The sequence below is a fragment of the Hemitrygon akajei genome, chromosome 4 (assembly GCF_048418815.1).
Source record: "Hemitrygon akajei chromosome 4, sHemAka1.3, whole genome shotgun sequence".
Lineage (NCBI taxonomy): Eukaryota > Metazoa > Chordata > Chondrichthyes > Myliobatiformes > Dasyatidae > Hemitrygon > Hemitrygon akajei.
In genome coordinates, this window is record NC_133127.1 from 137,757,470 (window position 1) to 137,780,515 (window position 23,046).

At 38.3% G+C, this 23,046-nt stretch overlaps 1 protein-coding gene across 32 annotated transcripts in view; it reads left to right on the forward strand.

Moving 5' to 3' along the window:
• picalma (phosphatidylinositol binding clathrin assembly protein a) overlaps positions 1-13,441 on the forward strand; it is a 138,801-nt gene extending 125,360 nt beyond the window's left edge. For 27 of the 32 annotated variants that reach the window (XM_073043379.1, XM_073043383.1, XM_073043380.1 and 24 more), the window contains 2 exons: positions 11,068-11,170; positions 11,986-13,441. In XM_073043379.1, coding sequence (XP_072899480.1) covers positions 11,068-11,160 — 93 coding nt within the window. In that variant the 3' untranslated portion in view covers positions 11,161-11,170; positions 11,986-13,441. Of the gene's footprint in view, positions 1-2,912; positions 3,153-11,067; positions 11,171-11,985 lie in introns of those variants that run through there. The other 5 variants (XM_073043394.1, XM_073043406.1, XM_073043407.1 and 2 more) reach the window with 3 other exon arrangements.
• Positions 13,442-23,046: the final 9,605 nt, after the last annotated feature.

A 23,046-nucleotide genomic window follows, 5' to 3' on the forward strand; every position in this document is an offset into this window, starting at 1 on the left:
GGGTAGGGTAGAATACATAAGTACCTGGACTACTTTTATAAAGAGAAAACTGGAAGGTAATTAATACTGAAAAAAATATTCTGGAGATTGCATATGACAATATTTTTAGATAATCATCTCTGGATTTTTTATTTTGTTCAAAAAATTAATAGCTCTCTTTTACTCTGAAGAAAATTTCCAGCGATGTCGAGGCTTGTGGCAGAGATTTCTATTATCCTAATGTCATTTGATTCCTTGCATCAGCTAAAGGAATTCAGTGTTGTCAAACAGGTTTGAACTGACTGTTTGACCAAAGAAACTTAAGATAGTAAATCAGGAAGTAAAAATTGCCACTAAATTTGGATATATTTCACAGAGAGGGATTTGATCTTTCAAAACAAAATGACCATAAATATGTGATTAGGGTAGAAGGTCTGATATAACATCCGGGGAATACTTTAAATAAATAATTGAAAGAATTAGATTCCATATTGAGTTAGATTATGGAGTCACTACTGTATACAGGCCGTCCCCGAGTTACGAATGTCTGACTTACGAACAACTTGTGCTTACAAATGGAGGAAGGAGAACGCCGTCCGCCATTTTAAGTCTGATCACGATGCAGTCCGCCATTTTAAGTTGTTGCCATTAACACTGTGTTGAGTGTGTAACTTTGTATTTGGCTTAAATATTTTTTAGCAAGATTCACCCTGACCCCCACCCCCTCACCTTTCCTGTCAGCACCGCCCCCACTTGTTTCATTTAACCTGTCTCAGTGCGGGTGGACTTTAATAGACAATAGACAGTAGGTGCAGGAGTAGGCCATTCGGCCCTTCTAGCCAGCACTGCCATTCACTGTGATCATGGCTGATCATACACAATCAGTACCCCGTTCCTGCCCTCTCCCCATATCCTTTGACCCTGCTATCTATAAGAGCTCTATCTAACTCTCTCTTGAATGCATCCAGAGACTTGGCCTCCACTGCCTTCTGGGGCAGAGCATTCCACATATCCACCACTCTCTGGGTGAAAAAGTTTTTCCGCATCTCTGTTCTAAATGGCCTACCCCATATTCTTAAACTGTGGCCTCTAGTTCTGGACTCACCCATCAGCGGGAACATGCTTCCTGCCTCCAGTGTGTCCAATCCCTTAATAATCTTATATGTTTCAATCAGATCCCCTCTCATCCTTCTAAATTCCAGTGTATACAAGCCCAGTTGCTCCAATCTTTCAATATATGACAGTCCTGCTATTCCGGGAATTAACCTTGTGAACCTACACTGCACTCCCTGCACTACTCTGCCCCCAATACCATGTGCCCTAATTTTGCCCACTAATCTCCTATGTGGGACTTTATCAAAAGCTTTCTGGAAGTCCAGGTACACTACATCCACTGGCTCTCCCTTGTCCATTTTCATAGTTACATCCTCAAAAAACTCCAGAAGATTAGTCAAGCATAAATCCATGCTGACTCGGACTGATCCTTCTACTGCTATCCAAATGTGTCGTAATCTCCTCTTTTATATTTGACTCCAGCATCTTTCCCACCACTGATGTCAGGCTAACCGGTCTATAATTCCCTGTTTTCTCTCTCCCTCTTTTCTTGAAAAATGGGACAACATTAGTCACCCTCCAATCAGCAGGAACTGTTCCTGAATCTATAGAACATTGGAAAATGATTACCAATGCGTCCACGATTTCTAGAGCCTCCTCTTTAAGTACCCTGGGATGCAGACCATCAGGTCCCGGAGACTTATCAGCCTTCAGACTCGACAGTCTATCCAACACTGTTTCTTGCCTAATATAAATTTCCTTCAGTTCATCCTTTACCCTAGTTTCTTTGGCCACTATTACATCTGGGAGATTGTTTGTGTCTTCCCTCGTGAAGACAGATCCAAAGTACCTGTTCAACTCTTCTGCCATTTCCTTGTTCCCCATAATAAATTCACCCGTTTCTGTCTTCAATGGCCCAATTTTACAATTTTTTTGCTATTCACGTACCTAAAGAAGCTTTTACTATCCTCCTTTATATTCTTGGCTAGTTTACCTTTGTACCTCATTTTTTCTTGGCGTATTGCCTTTTTTGTTGCTCTTTAAAAGCTTCCCAGTCCTTCGGTTTCCCGCTCATATTTGCTATGTTATACTACTTATCTTTTATTTTTATACTGCCCTTTACTTCCCTCATCAGCCACGGCCGCCCCTTACTCCCCTTAGGATCTTTCTTCCTCTTTGGAATGAACCGATCCTGCACCTTCTGCATTATTCCCAGAAATACCTGCCATTTTTGTTCCACTGCCTTCCCTGCTAGGGTATTATTCCATTGAACTTTGGCCAGCTCCTCCCTCATAGCTCCATAGTTCCCTTTGTTCAACTGTAATACTGACACATCTGATTTTCCCTTCTCCTTCTCAAATTGTAGGCTAAAACATATCATACTATGGTCACTATCTCCTAATGATTCCTTTACCTCGAGGTCCCTGATCAAATCCGGTTCATTGCACAACACTAAATCTAGAATTGCCTTCTCCCTGGTAGACTCCAGTACAAGCTGTTCTAAGAATCCATCTCGGAGGCACTCCACAAACTCCCTTTCTTGGGGTCCAGTACCATTCTGATTCTCCCAGTCTACCTGCATGTTGAAATCCCCCATGACAGCTGTATCACTACCTTTGCGACATGCCAATTTTAACTCTTCATTCAACTTACACCCTACATCCAGACTGCTGTTTGGGAGCCTGTAGATAACTCCCATTAGGGTCTTTCTACCCTTAGAATTTCTCAGTTCTATCCATACTGACTCTACATCCCCAGATTCTATGTCCCCCCTCGCAAGGGACTGAATATCATTCCTCACCAACAGAGCCACCCCACCCCCTCTGCCAGTCAGTCTGTCCTTTCGATAAGATGTATATCCTTGAATATTCATTTCCCAGACCCTGTCCGCTTGAAGCCATGTCTCAGTTATTCCCACAACAGACCCGGGGACCCGGGGCAGCAGAGGACCCGCGGCTGCTGCTGAATCTGCAGTTTTCTTTTCCGTTGACGGAAAACGATTGCGATTGAAAATGAAGTGGAAATAATAAAGCGATTGGAAAGAGGTGAAACGCCATCAGTCATTGGAAAAGCGTTAGGCTACAGTCTGTCAACAATCGGAACAATTTTAAAGGATACAGGTAAAGGATAAAGTGAGAATAATGGAGCATGTGAAAGGTCCTGCCCCTATGAAAGCTACAGTTATTACTTGTGTTTTATATGCATAGAAACATGAAATATATACTAAGACAAACGTTTGACTAACTGACGCTAAATAATACCGAATGTACCTGTTCCGAATTACGTACAAATCCGACTTAAAGACGGACTCAGAAACGGAACTCGTTCGTAACCCGGGGACTGCCTATATCTTGGAACTTGTATGTACAACTCAGTGAACATAATGTAATATGTTCAGGATTTTGTCTACTGGTTCTGTTACTGGAAAAAATGCAGCAGTGCACACTATGGATGAACAAGGAACTGCTAATATCACCTATGGGAAACTCGCACATTATGGGGGGGGGGGGGGGGGCGGTCAGCGTTTGATTCCTAGAAAACTCCAAATATTACTTTCTGTAATGTAAAGCTGCATAATCTGTGCATCCATCAAGAAATCTGAAGTGGGAAATTCTTTTTATTCTTTCATGAGTTCCATAAGAATAAATTTTATACCATGTCTCATTGTTGGGGTAATTATTTATAAATTCTGTAAAAGTGAATTTCTGTTACCTGAATAACTTTAATGTGGGGGTCACATGTATTGATTTTTCATGATTAACATGACGTGGCTGTCATATTTCCCAGATTTAGAATAAAATTTTGTCACTTCAAATCATGACTGATTATATCACTGATAAGGCAGTGATTGTTGATGTGAAGATGGGTAAAACTGGGTATTTTTGGGCAGGGCTGATAGTTTTCTGCTTGTGTTCCTCTTTTTTTAAAAATAAACATTTTTAGACATATTCCTGGTTGTTGTTCTTCAGCTACAGAATTAAAAATGTTTATTCTCTTTCTGATTTTCTTTGACCCCCTTGAGTAATGCTTTACTATGTAATGGATCTTTCCAGATGCCTGTCAAATGTGTTAAACAGCAATGGTGGTGCTAAGTTCTGCCTCCTACTTTTCCTGTGAAATACCTGACGGGAAATCTGTAACTTTTTTTTTAGCAATGAACCAGGGTATTAATGTGCTGCATAACCATCACTTATCTTTTCAAACAACGTCTTGGAGAAATGTTAAGCATATTTAATTTTATTTGTAACCTCTTTTCCTTTATTTCCCTTTGTCTAGCACCCTAAATACATCAAAGACTTGTACAGTCTTTTTCAAGGATGAGTGGCACAGTGCAGTTGTGAGTGTAGCAAAAGTGAATTTCAAGAATAGTCAAATGAGTATTATGATATTGTCAGAGATTGAGGGGAGACTTCATAGAAGTTTATAAAATGTGTATTTAATGTAATATTGCAAATATATTTGATTAAGTATTCTTTGTCTAAATAATTACAGGTTGTATGTACAAACAAATTTCATAAAGTATTGTATAGTATAGTATTTAGCATAGTATGTGTATAGTGCTTAAAGTAAACAACAAGTTAGCCTCTCACTTCTTGGGCTCCTCTCTTTTTCTCAAATTAATTTTATGTTTTGGAGTTGCAAGCTGTAACAGATAGATGGGGTAAAAAGGCAGAATCTTTTCCCAGGGTATGAATGTCAAATCCTAGAGGGCATAGGACATACAAAAGGCAAGCGTGAAAAGTTTAAGGGTGATGTGCAAGACACGTTTATTTACACAGAGGATGATAAATGCCTGGGATAGATTGCCTGGGGTAATGGTGGAAACAGGTCTAATGGTGACATTTAGAAACTTTTAAATAGAAACACAAATATGCAGAAATAGATGGATATGGTGCAGGCATAAGGGACTAGTTTTATTGGCATCGTGTCAGCTCAGGCACAGTCTGAAGGACCTATTAGTGTACTGTTATGAGTACATTTGGCAGTAGAAATCTTGGGGTTGTCACCCCCCCCCCCCCCCCGCCTCCCAGCTAGGCATTTCTATTGCCCCCAACTGCTGTCAACTTTATTATACACCAGCAATTGAGCACTTGGCCACTTTAGTAGATTCACTGTACACCTGATTATTAATAAAAATATCAAATCACCCAATTATTGGCAGCAATACCATCCATTAGAGCAGGCAGATGTGGTCAAAAGTTTCAATTGTTGTTCAGACCAGACATCAGAATGAGAAAGAAATGTGATCTGTGTGACTTTGGCTGTAGAATGATTGTTTGTGGCAGACAGTGTGGTTTGAGCATCTCTGAAATTACTGATTCCCAGAGATTTTTGAGCACAATAATCTCTAGATGTACAAAGAATGGTGTGAAAAACAAATCCGGTGAGCAGCAGTTCTGTGGGTGCATCTTTGAATACACAACATGTCGAACCTTGACGTGGATGGCTATAGCAGCAGAGGATCACACTGAGTTCTACCTGTATCCCTGTTGCATTGATGGTGAGGACCTACATGTACCTGGATGACTGAAGCACCAACATAAAGGCTGTGTACAGAGTCGCCTCTGCTTCCTGAGGAGGTTGAAGTCCTTTGGAGTATGTAGGTCTCTCCTTCACATGTTCTACCAGTCTGTTGTCGCCAGTACAATCTTCTATGCAGTGGTATACTGGGGCAATGGCATCACCACAGGCTGCCAACAGGCTGATTAGTAAGGCTGGCTGTGTTTATCGGAGTCAAACTGGACACACTGGAGGCTATGGTAGAACAAAGAACCCTACGGAAAATCGTGGCAATTCTAGGCAATGTTTCTCACCCTCTGCACGCCACCTTAGTTGAACAGAGGAGCACTTTTAGTAATAAACTAAGCAAATGGTGCTGCTCATTACCCTCAGTCATTAGACTCTATAATGAGGCTGGGGAAGTGATGATACCCTCCAGTTAAGATTGTTTGTGGTAACTTTTTTTATTCTTTCCACTTCTCTTCTAATATTTATACCTGTGCACTTGTAATATGACTGTGACATTGTAATTTTATGTGGAGAAAAATAAAGTATCTATCTATCTAAAGAGGGTACTGAGTGTGCATGGCCTTTATTAACTGACAGATTAGTGGAGTCTGACAGTTGCATTTAAATTCTAATTATACAAAGTCTCTGCTTTGTTTTTGGTAAAAGATGTGACCTGGTAATGATCTTGAATTGTGTTTTGCAGAGTTTCTATTTTTTGGCCAATGTTAAATTTCGCAGTCTTCCATTGACAAGAATGGAATTTGTTTCGTGGAGAGGAAAGATTGCAGATGCTGTAATCTGGAGCGAGGATCAATTATCAGACCATTCAAGGAATTCATTGATCAAGCAGCAACTGTGGAGGGAAAGGAACTGTTGATGTTTTAGAAGAGCCTTGACCCCAGACCTCAACTTCCCTTTGCTTTTACAGCTGCTGCTTGCTCTGCTGAGGTCCTGCTGCAGCTTTTTTTCAGATTACAGCATTTGCATTCTGCTGTCTCTTATCATTACTTGGGTTGAATTTATTCTACAGTATTCTATAGAAGTCTTAAATTGCATATTTCTCAGAGTAAGTGCTAATGAATCTGGCTGTGCTTTCAGTCCTGCACAAATCAGTTGCTCCTACTTGCATTTATGAGTCAGTATTCCCTTACAGTAAAATTTGACCTATTGTACGATCACAGGGCATGCAGAGCGGAACAAACTGTAAAGAGGATAGAGTGCAAGACAGATGTTTGAGTGGAGGCTTTATCTTTGTAAGGTACTTGGAGATTAATTTTCGTGCTCAACTCAGAGGTTTACATGTCAGGCGATTGCACATTGTAAAGGGCATTTTCACTAAGATCAAGCTAGCCTTGTCTGGCATCCCTCTGTTGATAGTTACTGATTGAAACTATGCAACATCGACCATCGTGTTGATGACAACTTCTCTCCTGGAAAGATGGGCCAAGCACTGGGACTTGTGCAGAGCCACTTAAGTGCTGGATTCCTCAATGGTTCTACACATTGAGCATGGGCTTTCTGATGGATGCATTAAGCATTTCATTGTGCATAGTCCTCTAACCAGCATGAGATTTCTGTGGTAAACAATTTTATAGATGCCTTTCTGAATGGATTATCCTATCTTTTGCCCTGGATGCTGAGTATCTGTAACCCTCATGATACATCTCAGTTCCATACCTTTCAATAACAATGAATATCAGTAGCTGAGCTGATGGCTGAGCATGAGGAATCAAGTGACTGAGTTTTCATTGTTGATAATATTTCAATCTGGCTTTTCTAAGTTTGAATTCTTTGATATTTAAATAGAGAAAAGCTATCTTTGGTGTGTACTGTACATTCCTGCTGCATCTCTACAGAATAGACCTTTATGTCATGCACAATAGTTAAGGATATAGGTTTCAAACTTTGTCTTCCACACTTTGCATTGGGGTTATTTGAACTACAGGTTATTTCTTACTGTTTTCTGGTTGCAAAGTGGCCTACTTTTTGTCTTGTGGAATAAAAAGCAGTTTATAAAACTGGGGATTTTTCAAGTAATGTTTTCCTGAAATTCACACCCCCAAAGTTGGAGCAATGTACACAAGTGTAATGTACATGGAATTTGAAGATAGTTATTAGTAATGGGACCTGTATGATAAAATGCTGGTAGGCAAATGATGGGGTATAATGAATTGAGCAGAACAACATCCAGTAATGGTAGGATAAGGCATTTGAAGATGGAGTCACAGGCAATGCTCAGTTGTGATAGATCGCTGAAGAAGTTGTGCTCAGCTTATGACAGTGGCTGCTGGGGCTTCTGCTTCCACTGCCTGTTGAATGTATCTCCGAATTAGAGTTGAAATACCTAATATAGAAGAAGGCCTTCTATAAATTGACATTCTCCTATTTTTGAAGAGGTGCAATGTGGGTCATTCTAACTAGAATTGATACTGACACTCTGGTAACATATCAAATTACGACTAACTGCACTATTGATAGATGGATAATGAAGCAATTATAATGCCACACCATTAACAACAGCCTACCCTGTGATCACTGGATGCAAGTTAATAGTTTGCTGTGCTTGCTGTAGGCACTATCTGAATAAGACTTTCAGCCCCCTCACTCAAATTCCCAAATTGTTCCATGTAATTTGTTCAAATACGAACACTTGCCACTTTGGGTAGGCAGACAGTGTGTATATTTCAGTGTTGAAATTATTTGCTATTACCTGAGTGGGCTACTTGTTTCTCTCCTACGGATTAGCACCATGCTTTCATGAATTTGAATTACAAGGCTATGTACCAATACCATAATATGATTGGAAATTGTGATATGCTTTGGCTTACATTGAGGTAAAATCCCACACAGATCCATGCAGGAATGTTATAACTGTATGGAGACACTTCAGCTTTGTTGAAAGTGATAAAGCATAGTAGTGTGAGGATAAATTTATTCAAAACCTTAGCTAGACCATGAATTGTTGTTATTTCAAATAAAGCAGTTATTGAGATTTACAGAAATAAGTCCACATTCTGTGATTTTAATAGCAATTGATGAAATTTTGTTTAAAAATTGAATTATATTTTAACCAGGATGATGAGATTTGAATTGTTATTACCATAAACAATTTTCATTGTATTAGGTGGTCTTTTATCAATTGCATAGTTGTTGCTGAGCTGCAGATTCTTCCAACAATTTTGCTAGAGATTTGAAGTAATGCAACATGGTTTAGTGACAATATACACTTTTTGAGTTTATTGTCATATGTTCATGAAATACAGTATAGAGTGTAGAATCTCCTGGGTGATGGTGCATAGCCAAAATTTGAATTGGTAGGTTAAAGGTATAAAAACACATGTCAAAATATTTATTCAAGGGATTGATAATGACCCATTGAGAGTCCTCATGTATGGAAGATGTAACACCAGTAGTTACAGGTATAAGCTTTTTTCCCCAAACCTCCCAAGAAATAGGATTGCACCAAGCTGTACAAAAAAGCTGGATGAACTCAGCAGGTCAGGCAGCATCTGTTGAAAGAAGCAGTCAATGTTTCAGGTCGAGACCCTTCATCAGGACTAAAGAAGGAGGGGGCAGGGGCCCTATAAAGAAGGTGGGGGAAGGGTGGAAAACCAGTCAGAGGAAAGATCAAGGGGTGGGGGACGGGAAGCAGGGAGGGGATAGGCAGGAGAGGTGAAGAAGGAATCTAAGGGGGAAAGCACTATGGGTAGTAGAAGAAGGCAGAGTCATGAGAGATGATAGGCATTTAGAAGAGGAGACGGAGTGAAGGTGGGATGGGGGAAGGGAAAGGGAGGGAATTACCGGAAGTTGGAGAATTCAATGTTCATACCAAGGGGCTGGAGACTACCCAGACGCTATATGAAATGTTGTTCTTCCAACTGAAGTTTGGCCTCATCATGGCAGTAGAGGAGGCCATGTATGGACATATCCGAATGGGAATGTGAAGGAGTGTTGAAGTGAGTGACAACCGGGAGAACCACCAGATGCAATAGATTACCACAGCAGACTCACAAGTGAAGTGTTGCCTCACCTGAAAGGACTATGTGAATTAATAAATTATCAAATAATTCATAGAATTATTTCTCTTCATATGCCATTAAGTGTTTGTATTGTTCAATATATTGTCTAGTCTGCTAAATATGCCAAGAACAAATTAAATACTTTAAAATATTTTCTTCAATTCTGAGAAGGAATCAGCTGAAGGTTTCATTTCAGTATAACCATTTTAACCACTACATGGTCTTTAAATGAGTAGCATATCTATAATAAAAATAAACAATGTTGAGGATACTCAGCAGGACAGGTAGCATCTATGAATGAAAAAAGTCAGTGTTTGAGTACAGTGAGCCTCCATCCTGATTTTTAACTTTCAGATTTCCAGTATCTACAGTACTTTGCTTTCAACAATTTTTCTTATTTCCATTCCTAGTTAATATATGATTATTTATCTTCCCTTGTCCCATGTTGAAAATAGAGGGAGATAGTAGAATGGGAGAATGAGCTAATTTAGAACAGCCACTTTCATCTGCAGCACTTCCCACCCTGCAACTAAACAATTAGTAGACCAGAGCTATAATTCTGGCTTCCAACATAGATTCCATTCATTTGCTACTGATTCCACCTCTCTACTATCTGTTCTTTTACATTCTGTTTTCTCAATCGCAATAACTGCTCACTTTCTCCTCTGAGATGTAGCCTATTTTAACAGCTTTGCAGTCCATTGATTGCTGAGACTGTCTCCCTTCCCTTTACTGATGCCTATTAATTAGTCTTTTGCTGATTTTGTTTCCATACACTTCTTTGAAACTACAGGTTTTATTTGAGGACCTATTGAAGATGCTGTGCAAGTTCCAGTTTTCTGTTCCCTTCATTAAACAAAGTAGATTTTATTACCTGTGAAAAGATGATCACTTACTGACTGGGAATGTTCCACATTACTTTCCTACTTTTGATTTTGTTCCTTTTTGACAAACTGTAGCATTTATCATTCAGAAAGATGGGCAACAGATGTCTCTGCAGTCTACCTGTTTAAATTTCATCTTTCCCTTTTATCCCTCCATGTAAGGAAAGCCATGGTATTAATCGGATGATTTTTCCGATTTTAGTATCTTTTATAGATACTCTCTTAATCTTTTTTAAAAGTAAATAATGTACATTAAATATGAGAAAACACTTCAAATATATATTTCATGCATTCAGATGCTAAGTTGTAAGAATCTGTCATACAAGTTTTATCAGGAAATAACATTTTGAATTGTGTATTGCAATAGTATTTTGATTAACAAAAGCTTGCCACTTCTATGTCATCACCTTATGGTGATGATTTTGTTGAGAAGTTAACTCTGCTAAAACCTTAATTTTAACCGTAATCTTTTTTTAAACTAAGTATGCTGGCACAAAAATTGATTCCTTGAAAAATCTTGCTGTCATTCCTAAAATGTCAGTGGGTTTTGGCATTGCTGTCACTGATTTCCTTGTTCTTTTCTTCACATTTTCTGCTTCCACATTCTTCACTTTCTGAACTAGTTATCTACAGCCTCAAGTCCTTCTAGTCAAAGTCCTCCTAGAGCTCCTGGAAAGGATCCATTTGCAGAGCTCTCTCTCAAGGACTTCTTGTAAAACAGACAAGGTATTCATGGCGTGATATGTATGCTTCTGTATACTACATTCAGCAGTGAACAGAATTGTTTCTAAAACTATCAACGAAGCTGCTACATTAGCATTGCTGTTAAAGTTTGCTGAAATATTTAATTATTTTGCTAGTAATGTTATTGCATGGATATTGTGGTGTAGTTTGGTGCAGTTGTGCTTTGTCGCCATGTATAATGTTGATTTACTTTTGTGAATAGTGCATGTACAAATTAGCATGTAATGTTTTTATCATGGAGTTCTTACCTCGGCAACCACTTCAACAGAAGTGGGTCCTGTTACCCAGTTTAAACATGCGTCTGTGTTTAATTTTCCACTATAGAAGTTAATTTCCTGTCACCTGATAAAGTTTGAAATGTACTTCACAAAATGATGCAAAGGATTTTCAAGTACACATAATGTCAAATACTTTTATAGTAATAATATTATTACTCAGTTTATTACTGCAGTTTTGGATAATCAGTATGACCATGTATTCTGGTCAGACATTGTATTTTAAAACAAAATCTGTTTGATCTTGCTTGTAATCTTATGTGGAGTATATTATAGTTGCTTCCATTCTTCTGAGTTTCAGAAGGTCAAAAAACTCATCAGTGTTGATAATTGAATCAAAATCATTTGAAGTTCAACTAAACTGTAATGGAAGAAAATTATTTTGTGAGATATACTTTTAGGGTGAACTGCACTGTACTTTTTAATTAAAGAATAAAACAATTTCTGAATGGCAGGAGTGAGTTTGCCCAGTAATTTTTAGCTGAAAATAACGTGCTGTTTTTCATTTTGTTTTGTTTTCAGATGCAATTTATGTAGTGGTATCAAATGGATAGATTCTGAGAAGATGAGTGCTAAGCAGCAAATTTTTATTCTTCATGCAAAATATTCGCTGTTGTGAAACTATCTTCCATAAAGATGACCTCAGTAAGGAAGTTAAAACAAGGCAGAATGATCAAGATGGGACATTTTCTAGAAAGCAAATGTTGATGGACAAACTTCAACAGCAGAGGGAAAGGCTTTTGTTGGAGTGATGACTGATTTAATCAGGATTTTAATTGGTGCAACCGATTATGCTCCACAGTACAACATTTTGTTCCATTGTTGAGTCAAACCTCTTAATTTAGAAATGGTGGCTTGAAGAACACGTAGGATCTACAACTATATGAAACAACTGCTGGAATGTAAATTATCAGGAATTGGTGAGGTATTCTTTGAAAAGCAGCAGTAAATTATGTAAACTTCTGTTAATTTTTTTCACAATCATGCTAAAATTATTAATTCATAATTTTACACTTTATTCAAGTTTTGCAGTAGACATTCCTTGTGTACTATATTTATTTATGACTGTCAGATTAAGTAACAAAATTGCATCAGATGCTTCCCGTGAGGATTAATATAGATGTGCATGATTCATCAATTGGATGAAAACATGTTTGAATGAAAAATACAGTTAATTGAAAGATGAAGCACTAATTATTCTACAAATCAGTTTACTTATTCCTAGTACAATTATTTGTAGCCAGAACCAAAATCTTCAGTTTATATGGAATTTAGAATGAATAATGTATTAATCAATGTAGTTAATTCTGTGCCTAGGAGTTTGCGAGGGAACAGTTATTGACATGCAAAGCTCGACATTTGTATTTTGGCATTAGCATAAATGGGAAGGCCATTTTTATTACTCCATGCTCAGTTTATCATTATTTTACATCCAAGTTTGATGCTGCCTTTCCTAGAATGTAAGGAATTGCCTTCAGTTCACAAATATCCTCTACCTCCAATGGACTCCAAATCATTTGGAGATCTCAGAACACTAGAAAAATTTGTTTAAATGTCCACACATGGTGTCTTCACTGGTTCTGAGAAGATTTGTTTACACATAGTTGGATATGAGAGAATAGTTTCTGTGTAGATTTTTTTTTTGAAAAGTAACACAGTAAAGCACTGTTGATCGGTGCTTCATTGTATATAACATAAATTCTGTCCACATTAGTGGTGTGAAGGGTAGTTTGAGCTTAAGGCAATTCAGTACATGAACTTAGCAAAATTTTGCTGCATTGTCTTTGCAGAATATATTTTGTTTAAAAGAAAAATTGTATGTAGGAGAAAATTGGTGGATTTTCAAATAAAGAGCAGCTTTCACTGAAATTTTGTTACCAGCTAGGTCCAAGTTACATCATCTTGATTACAAAAGATCCTGTGCATGGATGTAACAACTCTGCATTATTTAATAAAAGAATTAAGCTGTTATAGGTAAGCTGTCATGGCATCTCAATCTTTTACAATATTAGAAAGGCTCTGTGTCAGAATTTTATATTTGTGCTCATTTGTAATGATCTCAAGCTTTGTCTTTTTCAAGGAAATAATAGAAACCACATAAGGTATTTATCATCAGTAGTTACAGATAGCAATAATTTTCATTTTTGTATCTATTTGTAAGGAATCCCTTTTTAATCACCTTTTTTTAAAATCAAAAAACGAGACAAGGTTTGGGTGATACTGACTGCAGGGTGTGCAGAGGAAAGTAATTTACGGTGGACCTTTTACGTTAAAAATAATTCTCTTAACATTGGCAATCTTCTGTACAAACGTGTTCTTTAGTCTAGTGATCTCAGTATGTTTGCTCAAGGGCTGCTCTTGGGTTGTGAATTTTTGACAAGGCAAGTCGTATCTGGTTGATACAAATATTTTGAAAAAATGTGAAAATATTAGTGTCTATAAATATTCTCTATAGGGACATGCAGTAGATATTTAACAACGTTCTTGGCAGATTAGTACGGTAATAAAAAATGAAACTTCAATTAACTATCAGAGATTTGATTCTTTGGTGATGGCCCCGTACTTGTATTACATTAGGGCAAGTTTGAAGGTTGTCCAGATTTTGCTACACACGGCACAAATTTCCTCACTACTGGATTTGCATATTGAGCTGACCACTGCACAATCATTGACAAACATCTTCCCCATCATGATTTTGACATATTAACTATTGGTGGAGCCTACAATATTGTTCCAAGGAGCTTGTTCTGCAAAGTTCTGGGTTTTAAATGACTGACATTCAATAATAGCTATCTTCTGTGTTGCTAGGTATGATGTCAAGTGAATGTTTGTCCTTTAGTTCTATTTTATTAAAATGATAGTTTATCATGAATGCTCAATGGCAATTAACATGTAAAGGACTTTAAGCAGACTGACCACCATACGCAATCAAGGTACAAGGATTTTAAAAGCAAATAGATTGTTCACTGTCTCCTCAGGTTATAGGAGGGAGTAGTGATCCAGCTGTTCTGAGCCCTGATCAGATACTACTTGGAGGGCTACATTCTGATTTAGGCCCTTACATTCAGTAGAGATACCTCAGTACGGATTATTCAACTAGATACAGAACTTGGGATAAACTGAAGTTACGCTTCCAAAAAAATTGAGATTTTTCTCTTCTTCAGACCAATTATTGAAAGGGGGAAATAAAGATTGTTCTTTTGTGTGAAGCTCAAGATGAAGAATTGAAAATGTGAACTGAACCACTGGTATGTGAAATCAAGAAGCAATTTTTCAACACAAAGTTAGTTATAATGTGAAATTCTCTCTTTCCAAAAGCTATGAATGCTTGGTCAATAGAAATCCTATAACCGCAGCTTTTAGTATATTTGTTAGATAACAGTCAAGAAAATAGAGCAAAGGGGGAAATAATTGTCAAGGCACAGACCAGACGTAATCTTACAGAACAGTGGCGTAGCAGTTAGCGTGATGGTATTTACAGCTTGGTGGGGTGGGGGTTCGGTGTCTAGCTCCTTCTGTAAAGACTTTGTACGGTCTTCCTGTAGAATGTGTAGGTTTTTTCCGTGTGCTCCAGTTTCTTCCCACAGTCCAAAAATATACCAGTTAGATGGTTAATTGGTTATTGTAACTTGTCCCATGATTAGACTAGGGTTATATTGGGTTGCTGGCAGTGTGGCTCAAAGGGTGTGTATGTATATATGTGTGTGTGTGGTTTTTTTTTTTGCTTTCCTTTTCTGGATCTCTCTGTCTCCACCTTGGGATAGCTACTGATGTCCATTACAAGCCAATCATCTCCCACAGCTACCTTGATTTTCCTTCATTCCTCCCTATCTTCTGTAAGTACTCTATTCCATTCTCATAGTTCTTCTACCTCAATCATGCTTGCTCCAGTGGTGAGATTTTCTATGCAGGTGCCCCTGAAATCCCTTCTTTCTCTTTGAGTCATGAATTTCCATTGTTAACAAAGCTTTTGACTGAATCTCATCCACTTCCCATGCCTCTGCTCGCAAACTCTTCTCCAGACAGAACAAGGATGAGATTCCCATGGTTTTTGCCTTCCCCACCAATAGCCTTTGTATTTAATAGACCATTCTCGGCATTTTCCGCCACCTTCAAAGAGGTTCCACTACCAGAGGCTTACCCTTTCAGTACTTCGCAGGGATTGATTCCTTCAGAGCTCCCTTGTCCTGTCCTTTCTTCCATTCCCACCAACCAGCCCCCTTCTTCCCTTGCATTCGCAGTCTATGCATCACTTGTCCTTTTGCTTCTTCCCTTCCTACCATCAACGGACCAAGCAGTCTTTGCAGGTGAAGCAGCAGTTCACATGTACTTCCAATCTATTGCATTACATTCCTTGTTCACAGTGGCCTCCTGTACAATGGTGAAACCAAACAGTCTGGTTGAATGCTGTGCAAGCACCTGCTTTCAGCTCATTTTTGTTCTCCATTCAACTCCTACTCTGACCTATCAGTCTGTAGTCTCCTGTAATGCTAAAGTGAGTCCTAAGGCAAGAATGAGGAAGGGAACTTTATTTCCCATTTAGGTGCATTGCAGCTTCTGGATGCCTATGTTGAATTCTACAACTGAAAGTAACTTAACTTTTCATTGTATCAGTTATCCATCTGTAATTTTAGCTCAGTTTTATTTTTCTTTCTAGGAGTGGAATACATGACCAGCCTGACCTGCTGGTAATGTTCCTTTTACATTTTGCAAGCCCTTTGAACTTCTTTGGGGTTTTCTTTTCATCTAGGTTTTCAGTCTCCAACTGCTTCCATTCACTCATTGGCCAGACAACTTTGTTTACAGTTTATCCCCATGGCCACCCTGGTTGTATTCCATCAGAGATGCTGTGCTCCCCTATCCTCCATGTACCAAGTTTCTTTTCTCCTTCACTGTTCAGACAGAAGGTTTTGATTTGATGCTTACTGCCCACAGATGTAGCCTGACCTGACATCTGGACAATGGAGATGTATACATCAGGCTGCTCTTCAATGACAACAGCTCCACGTTCAATACTATCAACCCCTCAAAATTCAGTAAGCTCCACGACCTTGGCATCAGTACCTCTTTGTGCAACTGGATCCTTGATTTCCTCATTTGTAACCCCAGTCAGTTCAGATTGGCAACAACTTCTCCACAATCATGATCAGCACAGGTGCTTAACTCCCTGCTTTATACTTCTGACTGTGAGGCTAAGTACTGCTCCAATGCCATATTTAAATTTGCTGACAACACCACTGTTGTGGGCTGAAAGTGGTGATGAATCAGCATATAGGAGGGAGATTCAGGATCTGGCTATATGGTGCCATAATAACAACCTCTTACTCAACGACAGCCAAACCCAAAGATCTGATTATTTTTTTTCATTGGTTTTATTGTCTTTTTTTTCTATTTACCATGAATATCTGCAAGAAAATGAATCTCAGGAGCTCCTTCAGTTTTTAATTACAAGTCCTTCCCTTGTCATTGCAAGATCCCTTTCCTGTGAATTATTCATAAATTGAACAGTTGGCAAGTCAAAAGGTGGCAGTGAACAGAGTTCTGAAGTAGTTCATGATACTTGCATTATTCGTCAAACTGTGGTGGAAGTGATTCCAATTAAAAAGGGCATTAATAGGAGAAAGGCTGTACCATGGTGGACTGAGGAATCTGCAGAGGCATTTAGAGAGAGAAATAAGGCATTCAGGAAAGTTGAGAAATATCACTCTGAACTTTTTAAGTATAATGATACAGGCTGTGGTGAGGAAAACGGTGAAGGTTGTAAAAAAAAAAAAAAAGGTACAAACAAGCTGGATGAACTCAGCAGGTCGGGCAGCATCCGTTGAAAGAAGCAGTCAACGTTTCGGGTCGAGACTCTTCGTCAGGACTAAAGAGTGGGGGCAGGGGCCCTATAAAGAAGGTGGGGGGAGGGTGGAAAACCAATCAGAGGAAAGATCAAGGGGTGGGGGAGGGGATAGGCAGGAGAGGTGAAGAAGGAAGGGGAAAGCACTATGGGTAGTAGAAGGCAGTCATGAGAGGTGATAGGCAGCTAGAAGAGGAGACAGAGTTAAGGTGGGATGGGGGAAGGGAGAGGGAGGGAATTATCGAAAGTTGGAGAATTCGATGTTCATACCAATGGGCTGGAGACTACCCAGACGGTATACGAGATGTTGTTCCTCCAACCTGAGTTTGGCCTCATTGTGGCAGTAGAGGAGGCCATGTATGGACATATCCGAATGGGAATGTGAAGGAGAGTTGAAGTGAGTCCACCACAACAGACAAGATCTCCCGGTTGTCACTCACTTCAACTCTCCTTCACATTCCCATTCGGATATGTCCATACATGGCGGCCTTTACTGCCATGATGAAGCCAAACTTCGGTTGGAGGAACAACATCTCGTATATCGTCTGGGTAGTCCCCAGCCCCTTGGTATGAACATCGAATTCTCCAACTTCTGGTAATTCCCTCCCTTTCCCTTCCCCCATCCCACCTTCACTCTGTCTCCTCTTCTAGCTGCCGATCAAGTCTCATGACTCTGCCTTCTTCTACTACGCATAGTGCTTTCCCCTTAGATTCCTTCACCTCTCCTGCCTATCCCCTCCCTGCTTTTCCTCCCCCACCCCTTGATCTTTCCTCTGATTGGTTTTCCAACCTCCCCCCCCCTCCACCTTCTTTATAGGGCCCCTGCCCCCTCCTCCTTTAGTCCTGACGAAGGGTCTCGACCCGAAAAGTTGACTGCTTCTTTCAATGGATGCTGCCCGACCTGCTGAATTCATCCAGCTTTTTTGTACGTCTTGATTGGACCACAGCATCTGCAGTGTACTTTGTGCATATAAAAAGAAGGTTTACTGGAGATCATATTGGAAGGAATATTAAACTTAGAGATGTTTGGGGAAAGATTAAGAAAATGGGGTGGGTGTGATTCTTTGGACTCTTAACATTCCAGTATTGATTAAAGAAGGTAATAGTATTGTTACTGACATAGAGAGGGTTGAGTTCTTGGCTCAGTCATTTGCTGCAATTCATAATCGAGAGAATTGAAGTGAAAAGGCTAAATAATGTAGGGATAAGACTCCAAGTGAATATCCTGATATGTTGGAAGCCAGCTGTAGCAATTATAGTATTAATGATGTACAGTTTTCTTTGTGTGAATTTAAGAAAGCTATTAATAGTACAAGTCAGGTGGCTCTAGGGAGGGATGATATATGTCATATGTTTAAACATTTGGCTGACAACTGTCTTAAGATGATATTTAAAATTTTGCATCATATTTGGAGTTTAGGCCATCTTCCCTCTTCATGGAAAATGTCAGTAGTATTGCCTATTCTAAAACCTGGGAAACTCTCCATCAGTTCATTCTAGTTAGTTATAGACCGATATAATTAATGTCCAGTTTGTGTAAACTTATGGAACATATGGTAATAGAGCAGTTGAACTGTATTTTGGATATAGTATTTTATCAGCAGATTTCAGAAGGGTAGAATGACATTGGATTCGCTTTTATGTTTGGCAGATGATATTAGGAAAGCACAGGTAAATAAAGAAGTTATAATAGCAGTATTTTTGAAAAAGCATATATGTTATGGAGGGAGGGTCTTTTGATTAAATTATGGAAGTTAGGAGTGAGAGGAAGGCTATTTAGTTTTTCCTGAGTTTCTTATTTGGATGGTCAATGCAGGCAAAGGTAGATGAGATGTGTTTGGGCTTTTATGTGGTAAAAAATGGGAACCCACAAGGCAGTATTTGTAGCCCTTTATTGTTTAATATTATGATTAATATACAGATAAACAGATAGAAAATACAATTCATCTGTATATAGGATGCAATTAGCGATTAATAAGGTCAAACAGTGGGCAAATAGATGGAGTTTTAAGCTTTCAGTAGCTAAAACACGTTATGTTTTTTACAAAGAGGATTAATAGACCTGCACTTGATTTGAAATTGTATGGTCAAACTCTTGAAATGTAAGTGGTAAGATTTCTTAGCATATGGCTGGATAATAAGCTGACATGGAAACACCATATCAGTAAAATAATTGATAAATGTAAAGAGCATTAAATATCCTTGGATATCTATGCAGGTATTCTTGGGGTGCTACACGAAAATCTGACTGTTTATTTGTTTAATTTGGTCTGCACTTAATTATGGCTGTGTGGCTTATGGATCAGGTTCATCTTCAAATTCAAAATGTTTGTTGTGATACGAGCACGGGTTTTAAGACTGTGTGGTGTAGGAGGGTCATCTCCTGTTTCAGCTTTACTGGTTGAAATGGCCCTTACAGTCACAGAGACTGAAATTGATGTAGCATACTGGATTAATATGAGGGGGCAGATAAATTATCAGTTTGTTAAAATGTTTTGGAAGACTGTTAGGAAAATGACAGAGTGTCTTCAGTTTTGGGTGGCTGGGTACTTGCCACCCTAAGAATATAGGTTTGCTGGATTATGCACTAGACTAAATTACTGGCAACTTGAAACATCACTTTCATCTTCACATGAATTAATGATTCGAAAAATGTAATGTAATGATTCTAGAAATGTAATACCTATGAAATAATGGATCTCAACATTGTGCTTGTGACAGGTCATCCCAGTTCCACTTCACGTGGTTCTCTTTGTTCGTTTTTCTTTCTTTGACCAGTTGCTCAGTTGCTTGAAGCAGCATAGCTTGGCCCTTTACATGCAACGTCCTCTGCTCAAATGCACCACACTGTAAATACTTGAGGCAAATTAGAAATATTTCTCTCAATTATATGATAACCTTAAGATTGTACCAAATTCCAAATAGTCTTTGAACATGATGATCTGACCAAAGCCAGCAGCTTCTCCATACTTGTAGTCCTGTAAAACAAGATTGAGCTGGAGGCCAGCCTGCCACAGTCAGATTATTGGACACATTTAACAGTTCAAATTCAAATATTTTAAAAATAATTTTAACATAGTCAATGCAATTTTAGTACTTTAAGATGAAGACAATGTAATATATGAGAAAATAAACCCTTTATCAATCAAGTGCTTATAGTAAAGCTGAGAGGGCTTAATTTTCGTTTGATATAGAACTAGTAGGGGTTTTATTTCCCAATTCTCTACACCATACTCCAGTTGGTGGTGGTAATGCACTTTTAAGTTGGACTGCCAACCACCATTAAAAGTCCAAAGAAGATACTTGCACGATTTTAGCAGCCAGCAAATGCATACTGCCAGTCTCATTCATATATACGGGCTATACATAAATTCGATGTTTATAATCTGGGGAGGATCCACAGTCTCATTGCTAATTGCAACAGATTAGAAATATGCAGTACATGAATGGCTAGTGGCCACTTCACTTTTATGCACATGTTCCACTTATTAATTCAGGTTATTGAAAAATGAATATTTTCAATATGTTTAATGAATAAATCATTTAACACATTTTGGTCTGATGATAGAGGACTATTCTTGTTTGGTTTTACAGGTATGTACACCAGAACTTTACCATTTAAAAGAATTTTTGCATGCATGTATTGTTAATCTACTGGTTAAGACTATGAATTCTGAGTTGGTTCGCAATCTGTCCCAAAGCTGTGTATATTAACAATACAAAAGAGAAATAAACTATTTGTCAGTTTTCTTGAGGAAGTGTTTAATCTCCATTTTATGCTTCCCTAGTGATTGAGTAGTGGTATATGATTACAAAATATTTACTTTAACTTTCTCAAATGATTTTAGAAGGATCACATGAATAATTTCACAACATGCTCAAATGAGTGCCTCTGCCCTCCAAACCTTATGGTTGTCAAGCAGTACTTTGGAACAAATGTTTATGGGCATGATGCCACTTAGTTAATGAATTATGGCACCAACTGAGTGAAAAAGATAGAGATATTTTTGTATTTGGTTCATTGTACACTCAGCAGCCACTTTATTAGGTACAGGAGTGGACCCAGTGTGGTCTGTTGCTATTGCAATCCATCCACTGCAAGGTTCAATGTGTTGTATGTTCAGAGATGTTCTTCTGTACACCACCATTGTAACAGGTGGTTATTTGAGTTAATGTCACCTTCCTGTTAGCTTGAACCAGTCTGGCCTTACTCTTTTGACCTCTCATTAATAAAGTGTTTTTGCACACACAACTGCTGCTCACTGAATTTTTTTGTTTTGGTTTTTGCTTGATTCTCTGTAAATTCTAGGGGCTGATGGGTGTGAAAATCCCAGGAGATCAGCAGTTCTTGCGATACCCAAAACACCACTTCTGGCACCAACCATCATTCCACAATCAAAGTCACTTAAATCACATTTCTTCCCCATTCTGGTGTTTGGCCTGAACAACAACCAAACCACTTGACTATGCTGCATACTTTTATACATTGTGTTGCTGCCATGTGAATGGCTGATTAGTTATTTGCATTAATGAGCAGGTATACCCTATTAAAGTGGTTACTGAGTGTATGTTAACTAAAGTTGTCACATTTAAAGAAAAAATGTATCTTGAATTTCAAAAATGTATTATCTAACTAATGGAAATGACATTTGGTTTAAGTATGGTTAGTATTCTTCCAGCTGTACATCAGAAAGATGAAATAAATGGGTAAGTGTTGCCTTTCTCTGCTTAATTGTCCATTCCTCTTAGCATATTGTCAGGTTTGTCATTGTTTTTTTCATGATATATTTCCAATTATGACAGCAGAATTTCTCCATGTTCTCAACATGTCTGTAACAAATTACTTTGGAGGATTGGAACTAAAATGCATGATTTGGTCTCTGGCACAATGCAAGCAACTAGATATAATATTTTTATGTTTGTATGTACGTGACCTTGCACTTGCAGTTAAATCATTAGGGCCGTTTTTTAAAAAAATGTAGCATCATGATTGCCTGATTTAATGTGGAAGTATCATCATATTAATTAAACAGCATTGGGGGTTTGAGCTGTCATAATTGTGAATGTATTAAAATTTAATTTATTCTGATTACTTAATTTCTTTTATCCACAAAAATTAGTCAAAATAGTATTCAGCATAAACATTGTGTACCTAATCATTTGGTCAAGGTGGATTACCTCCTGAGCATACTAATCTTTGCTATAGTGCTAATGGTTTTTGATGCATTCCCCTACCCCTCCCATCAATTTCTCAAGGAATAAAATAGGGTCGTTAGTGCATTACATAAAATTTGGTTGTTCATAATGAATGCATCTATAGCTTCATTTATATAAAAGTGTTCCATCTACGGCACACTAGAAATTGTGCCAAACAACCCATGTGTTTTGATATGGTAGCAAAATGTAACTGGCCATCTCAACAAAACTCAGAAATAAGAACAGAATAGGCGTGTTAGAACATTGCATCACCTGAAATTGCCATTTGAAGTATCTGTAAGTTTCCACTTCACTGAGAGCATGTGGATGGTTCTGGCTTTTCACGCCATTTAGTCAGGCAGGAAGATCTGAAAGATGAATAGGCTACATCTCTTTTTAAACATCACCGCACCACCAGCCCAAACACTGTTGAAAAGCTTCATCTTCTTTCAAAGCTGCCATGGAGTTTAATAGAGCTTAACTGTATGATTTTAAATAATTTATTAGGATTTTGAAACAGCCGAATTAAAACAAATTTTTGTTTG